The 8014-nt window shown below is 41.8% G+C and overlaps 1 protein-coding gene across 1 annotated transcript; it reads left to right on the plus strand.

Moving 5' to 3' along the window:
• The first annotated feature begins 5780 nt into the window (after window positions 1-5780).
• SOD3 (superoxide dismutase 3) lies at window positions 5781-7247 on the plus strand. Its single transcript, XM_030947901.1, has 2 exons — window positions 5781-5911; window positions 6346-7247. Exon 2 carries the CDS (start codon window positions 6362-6364, stop codon window positions 7085-7087), a length of 726 nt encoding a protein of 241 aa, XP_030803761.1. The 5' UTR covers window positions 5781-5911; window positions 6346-6361; the 3' UTR covers window positions 7088-7247.
• The last annotated feature ends 767 nt before the right edge of the window (window positions 7248-8014 follow it).

Here is an 8014-nt window from a genome sequence, read left to right on the forward strand (position 1 = left end):
GCTCTTCAAAGACATTTTGCTTCTCCCAGGGTAGCAACAGTAATGAAGATTCTTTGAGACAGGGCCAGTGAATGATTTTGGTTCCTATGAGGACTGAAAATTCTGTAATGATAAGTGTGGCTTAATCCAGACACAGAAAAACCTCTAAAAGAGGCAAACTTCTTGCACTCACCTGGAAGTGAATGGATAGAATGTCAGAAAGGGAAATGGATAAAAGACATCAGGAACTTTTTATTTCCTTTCTACAGCAGAATAATCTGTCTTGCATATAGAGAAGTAGGTGATTTTCTGAACGAACTTTGCTAAATATCTTAACTACTATCTCACGTGACATTCTTACACACAAGCTGGGAAAAATACCAGTCTTGATCACACTCTTTAAAGCAGGTATGGAAGTGGTGGGAAACTGGTACCAGTTTAGAAACCAGTCAGTTCCCAACAGGGAGAGAAACCTGCCTTGGGTGCAGGAGTTTGTCTATTCAGCTTTATCAGCCCTCCTGTTAATGACGTGAATGACGGAACAAAAAGTAAACTGATTAAATTCACAGCTGACACCGAGGAGCTGTAAATACACTGTGAGGAAGGATTAGAATTCAAAATGCTCCTGACAAGCTGGAGAAATAAGAGGTGGGGAAAGTAAAAATATAGGAGGTAACTCTATTAAAACAATTGTAAAATCCCATACATGGCAGAAATAGCAGCTACTGAAATATAAAATGAAAATAACTGCATAAGCAGCAGATCTGCAGGAAAGGGTCAGTCAAAGATCACATTATGATGTAGAGAATAATATAGTCTGTATGACAAGCATGGTGGTAGTTCTTCCTCTTTGTCTGGCACACTGGGGTGTTTGTGACTTCTCTGCCAGGAAGAGGTGCACAGTTCATAGGAAAAGGTGGTCTACTTAACACAGGAGCCTACACAATTTAGGAGGAAAGGTTAAAAGAATGGGAAATGTTTAGCTGAAAGATGGAAGAGCCATTGGTACAGAGCTAAACTCTCAAGTCTGAGGCTGTTGCAAAGAAGAATAATCTGTCCCCCGTGTCTGTAGCGGGTACAATCAAAACAGGGGTTCCAATCTGCAGTGAGAACCAGGCTACAGAGCTGGAAAACCTGTAAGAGAAAGGACAGTCAAGCCACAGTTGATGGCAGATTCTTCAGCAATGATGACTTTTACAAATAGGATACAGAAGCTTAAGTCTTGATTGGTAAGGTTTGGTCTGGTGTCTCTAAATCCCTTTCAGACCATAGCCCAGATACAAACCAAGGGTGACGACACACACAAACAGAAGGCAGGGTATGGCCTGTTATCAAAGACTGGGTCTTTTTAGTACACTAAGGATAGAAATATCTGAAAATCATGCTCAGTTAATCCATGATGATCATTAGACTACCGAGACAGCTGCTATTAGGTGTCACAAAAAGAGAAATTTATTCACATTTAGTTATTTGTAGGTAACCACTGCTCATACATCTGACCTAATGGTCCAGCATTCCTATGGCTTCCAAACTGCAGCTTGAAGCTACACAGAGAGCTGAAATTGTGCAAATATGCTCAATGTATGCAGTGTGCACTTTGAAATTGAAAAACCACAAGATATTTCCATTTGTGGCCATTGGGCACTGAGCTTGAAAAAAGTCTTGTGTTTATTTCTTGTCTCATCTCAAACAGCAAACCCCTCATCAGATTAATGCTACAAAGAGGAAAGTATAAACATTTTATAAAAGATCAGGGAATAAATGCAAACACAAATAATAACCTAAATTATCTGATAGCTGGGCTCCATCCCTACTTTTTACATTACATATTTATATTTTACATTCGCATGTGACAATGAAATTCTGTTAAATTAGGCTGACAGACTTAGAATGAGTTTCTGAATGCAGCTTGTTCTGAAAGCTTACTTACAGATCATCTCTCCCTCACTCTCATGAAATGATTTCTTCACAAGCTATTAAAGAGGAAGAATTTCAAAAATTTTTCAAATTGGCTGATGCAGAGTAGTTTGACAATTGCATGAGCTTCTATTTGCAAGAGAAATTATTCCCCAGAGAGAACAGCGCTGTTTCCTTTTTGTTTATTTATTTGAGTTTTGTTATGGGTAATGCCCTGAAAAGTTTGAAATGCTTATAGCTCTTTTGTAAGAATACTATAAATAGATGCTTATCTCAGGCAGTAAATATTTTTATTTCTTTAAATAGAAATACCAAGCCAAGGAACAGGATTAAACAGGAAGAATAACTCATGACCAGCAACAGATCTTCCATTTGCTACAGGAAAATGTTTCATTTTATTTTCTTTTTTTGTTTCATAGGAACTGCAAACCAGTTGCTCCATCACAATTCCTGCGGAATGTGGTGCTGCCCACAGCCCAGGGCCAGCCCTGTCTTCCCCACGCAGGTGCAAAGGAGAAAACAGCTCAGCCCTGGGCAGCACCAGAGCTCCAGAGAGAGAGAGGTCACAGGCTGTGAATGGCCAAGGACACAGTGCCTTCACGGCCCCAGCTGCACTGCTGCTCTCTGTGTCCTGCTCCCCTGGCTGCACTGCTGCTCTCTGTGTCCTGCTCCCCTGGCTGCACTGCCTGCAGCAGCACAGATGAGAGCCAGCCCTGCAGGCTTTGGCTGCAGATCCTGGTGCAGGTACCAGGACCCTCTGGATGTCACACAGGGCAGGGGCACACGGCACACACCACACCTCACCAACTCAGGGCGTAGAAGTTTGGCTGCCTTGCAGTCTCCAACTCCACACAAATGCTGCCTGCTCCTGCTGCTGCCTGATAAGCCACCAGCACAGCTGCCTCCCGTGACTCAGAAATGGCAGAAAGTGCCCAAAACCAAAGGAGCATATCAGGTGCCCAAGGATCTCGACTGTTTCCTTCAGACTACAAATGTCCCCTTTTTTCAGCTGCTCCAGCTGCTGCCCTATGTGGAGAAAAGCAGTCAGCTCCATCACTTACTCCCAAAGACAAGGAAACAGAAAGTTTACTTGTCTGGGTGTTGTTCTTATGGAAAACTATTCTATCAAAAAAACAGTGAGAGCAGATCCAACTGCTGGAGACACAAGAAAGGAGGCTACAGCTTGCTATAAAAGGATTCTCCCCTATGCAGTGTTTTCCTCATCATGTTTAACTCTGTGCTGGACAAATCAAACAACAGGATGTCAAACAGCAGAGTAATGCAATAGGAATTGTGTCATTGCAAAACAAGCCCACCAACCAACCAACCCACCCTAAAGGTCACAGCATGGACTGAGAGCTTGTGAGCAGAGTCTGCTACAAAGCTCAGTGTAGAACAAAATTCTTCCTATGCAGTCCAGAGAGCCTTGCAGAAGTTGTTTTGACTTGTCTGTCTTGCACAGCCCAGGAATCTTCAGGATATTGCTTGAAACTCAGGATAAAAAGGATCTGGTAGAACTGGAACAAAAGCAGAGGTCTATGTTTTTTAGAGCAGTGATTGTAACACAAGTGCATGGTCAGGTCACTGTGGGCTTTCTTCCCAGTAACTGCTGTCTGCTTTAAAGGCTGTCAAGCCTATTATTCACACCTCTTTGTAACCAGAAAATTAAAACACAGGCAGTGGGTAACAACAGACTTTAATGATGCACCTGGTTAGTGCTTAGTGACCATCTTTCAGGCTCAAAATGAATGCCAAATCACCCTGGCTATTGCATTCCTTGTAGTTATCATCCCTTCTCCTTTTCAGAATACATCTTTCTGACAGCGGCCCACAGCTACTATTTCCTTTTCATTCTCTGAAGTGCAGAGCACTACAAATACATCATTTCACTTTGCTGCAGTCCTTTCTGTCCCTTTGATCATCTCCTTTACACCTTCTGCATTTCTGCTTCCCTCCCTCATGTGCAGTACATCAAAAGAGAGCAGCAAGTAGGTTTTTCCAGGGACAGAATCCCAGCTGGGGTAGACAGCACAAATGCCACTGAAGTCAGAAACATTGCTGTATTTAAGCCAGCTAAAATTCTGTCCCTAGTATGTATCTCAAAATGCCTTAAAATTCAATAAAAGCTTTACAATTCTCTTTTTTGAGTACTGACTGCTGCCTCAGGAATTTCCTTGTGAAAGTATTAACCTCAATTGCAGTTCACTACTTTGTGATTCAAAGAGTAAACAATGAATGATGCTCCTTTCCTCCTTCCATTTATTGTGACCCCTTAATAAAATGGTTTATACTGCTAAGAAGTAATTTTTCTAATACTACCTAGACTGGATGTTTGCTTCCTGTATTTTACAAACTTTAAACTTTGCATTTGGCTTGTCTTAGGTGAACATTTTTGTGTCTATTTATAAAACTTGATTATAAAAAATTCAAATGCTTTAAACCCAAGCAATTTCATTGTATTACCACACTGCAAGTACAAGTATGGCCTTTCCCAGCTGAGCCATTTGCAGCTTTCCTTTGCAGCTCTTCCCACCTTCATTCACTGGCAGTGAATGAAGGTGGGAAGAGCTGCAAAGGAGGTGGTGCTAGGCTTGGGGTGATGGACAATCCTGGCTTCTCTGAGAGTTCAGCTCTCTCTGAACACTGCACGGTGCCCAGGAGCACAGGCATCTGAAGAACTTGTAAATACCCTGAAGAAATACCAGTTTTCCTGTTTCACAGATTAGGAACTGAAGCCCAGAGCTAAAGTAACACATTCAATATCCCAATATTCAAAAATGAAGTTAGTTAATTCTGTATTTCCCTGGCTAATGATCCGAGCAGTTGGCATTCCTTTAGCTCCACTTTCCCTCATACATAAAGAAAAAAAATTGTTTCTCTCACATACCTGAGTATCTTGGATCTGATGTAGTGTATGATACTGGTAACATTAACACCCACAATTTTATCATTGCAGAAGCTGACAGTCCCATTCCTTACCCAGCTGGCAGAAGACGTGAACTGGGAAAAGGAATTTTCTTTGCAATTTTCTTGCATTGAGAATTGTTCCAGAGTAGTAAAAGCTACTCTTTTCTCTCCACAGAAATCTCACCCTGTTAAATTGATCTTGTGACAGACAAATCCACATTTCAGCTACATCAGTGGAAGTGCTGTGGGCAGGGCAATGCCCCTGAGAGGAGAGCATTTCTTAGTTCATGGGATGATGAAACATATGTGAACTCTCCATGCTCCAGCCAGCTTCTGAGCAGTTTCTGTGCACCTCAGTCTGATGTTGCACTGCCTCAGTACCACTTACTTCTCTCTTAGGAAAGAAATCACTGCTACTTAAAAAAAAAAAAAAAGGCAAAAAAAAAGCAAAAGGGCTTCAGTGGAGCAGACATAGAAGAGTAGATGCTGACTAACCCCAAAACTTCACAGGCATCATTGACTTGTACCCCAACAATTACACTTTAAACTGTTTCTAAATCCACAAAAACTTTTGTATACATCCATATAAAACAGTTTATGTTGCTCAAGCACCAGTTTCCATTTTGATTAATGAAGAAATAAAAATGCAAACTACCTCCGGACAACCAGCACACAAGCGAGCAAACCGCCCAATTGTGCCTTAATAAAACTTCTCCTTCTCCCCTCCCTGTCTGCTCAAATTCACTTATTTTAGATGAGTGCATGAAGTCACTACAAGGCAGATTAATTTCAAAGTTTTGTGGCTTTTTTTTTAATTGCCTGTGAGGACCCAGAGTCAGACCAACAAACTCACCAGGAAAGCATAAACATTCAGCTCGCCCAAAGCAAAAATGCCTAGAACTTTCTCCCCTCCCTTCCTTCTTCCCCCCGTCCCCGCCTCCCTCCCCTCCCACATCTCTCCCGCCTCCCCTGGGCCAGCGTTACCTAATTTCCACACAAACACGCACTTTCTGTCAGCATCACCTCCACGCAGCTCTGGCCTTGTGTCCGGTCACATCTTGGTTTAGGGGAGCAGAGGTGAAGAGCTACAGCTGAGGGGTTCTGCAAGGTAATCAACTTGTTGGATTTTTGCTTTTTGTTTGTAATGCCTAACTAATGGTTAAGTAGATGGACCAAGAAAAAATTCCTGGCAAACTGCCTTGCTGGAATTTGTTGAAGTAGAAAAGCCTACTTTTCTACAATACAAAATACAAACTCAGAAATAGGTTTTAAAACGTTTTGGCTTGCTTGCTTCCTGCAGGGAAACAGATGTAGTTTTTGAGATCAAGATCTAATTTAAAATATGTAATCACTAGAATTTCTTTTAGGCACGGGTGCCATTTGTATGTGTTTAAATACACGTATGCATTGTGATTGAGTTTTAGTTCATCACACTGGACAGGTTTAGCAAGCAGCAGTCCCCTGGGACCCTGTTCCAGCTGTTTCACTCAGCTCCCCACTGGCTGTGTGTGAATTCTTTGTATGCTCCTGTATCTTTTGCAGGCTCGAAATTGCCAAGATGTTTCTGATTCTTTCTCTGGTCACTGGGCTCACCCTGTCTGCCTCTGGTGTCATGACAGACAAGGAAACTGACCCACGCCAGGAGTCACTGCATGAAATACAGAAACAAGTGAACGACCTCTGGCAGAATTTGCTCTACCCAGTAACACGTGGTAATGACACTGATGGGATGATTTACACTACTTGTGAAATGAAGCCCAGCTCCAAAATAGATGCTGACAAGCCACAAGTGACTGGACAAGTCTTATTCAGGCAGAGTTACTCATATGGAAGACTGGAAGCCTTATTTTACTTGGATGGGTTTCCACTGGATAACAACCAATCCAGCAGAGCTATACACATCCACGAGCTTGGAGACCTCAGCAATGGCTGTGATTCTACAGGGGGACACTATAACCCTTTCAGAGTCAATCACCCTCGGCACCCAGGAGATTTTGGCAACTTCCTTCCTAAAGAAGGCAAAATCAGAAAATACAAAACAAACCTCTTTGCCACAGTCTTTGGTCCGTATTCCATCATGGGCAGATCTGTGGTGATCCACGAGCAGGAAGATGACATGGGCAAGGGCAATAATAAGGCCAGTTTGGAAAATGGAAATGCTGGGAAACGTCTGGCTTGCTGTGTGATTGGGATAAGCAACAAGAACTTGTGGGAAGAGAAGCTGCCTGAGGTTATGGACAAGAAGAAGAGAGGGCTCAACAGAAGAACATACAACCAGGCTTAGGTGAAGTGCAAAGTGCCAGCTACAGCCTGGGCAGCACTAAGTAACTCAGGCTGTGCTGTTGCCCACCTAGATATATGGCTGAAGGATTCCTATTTGCTTGCTCCTCTATGAAATGTATATCACTTTTGTAGAGCTTCCTTTATGTAAGCCCATCAATAAAACCAGCATCAGCTCAACATTGTGAGTGTTTTCTTGAAGGAGCAAAGATTCCATTTTATGCAGTTGGGAAGTTGAATGCATGTAAGCAAGACTGCAGATGGATAGGGTGTGTGGGCTAAAGAATGTGTGCTCTGCAAGGGTCTTTTAAGGGATTGTTAGATACTAAAGGAAACAAGTAAGAATTTGCCTCTCATTAGACACTCTTCTGTAGTTAGGTGCCAGCTTGAAAGCAGAAAGGTCTCCATGCTGTTAACAGTGTTGGGTGTTGTGTTGCAAGGCCTTGGTAGTGGATGTCCCCTGGAAATAAGGGAAAGTACAGAAATCTCTGTGTTGAACTTGAGATCCATTATGTTATTCTGCTTCTGTAGGTCTCTAGTCTGTGCCTGTTAATAACAAAGTTATATACAAAAGTTATAAAGCTGCTTAGACAATGATGATAAAGTTAGCAGATCAGGGAGAAATATTATTTTCAAAGCAAAAAAATACTGAGTGTGTTACTTCATACAAAACTGTAGGAACAAAGTCAGTTTGGGCTGGGAGAAGTGACAGTGAAAAGATTTAAGTAAGATAATTTTCAGATTTAAAACTTTCACTTAATAAGGCTTTACATTTTAAATTTAACACAACTCAGAATATTAAAACACCACCCCATGGCTATCATTCATCTAATACTAAGAAGAGAAAAGGAAACAGAAGAGAAAAGCAGGTAGAACAAGTGTATCAGTAAATATTTTTATTAAAGATGACAAAATTTATTAATATGGTTTA

The sequence above is a fragment of the Camarhynchus parvulus genome, chromosome 4, assembly GCF_901933205.1.
Source record: "Camarhynchus parvulus chromosome 4, STF_HiC, whole genome shotgun sequence".
Classification (NCBI taxonomy): domain Eukaryota; kingdom Metazoa; phylum Chordata; class Aves; order Passeriformes; family Thraupidae; genus Camarhynchus; species Camarhynchus parvulus.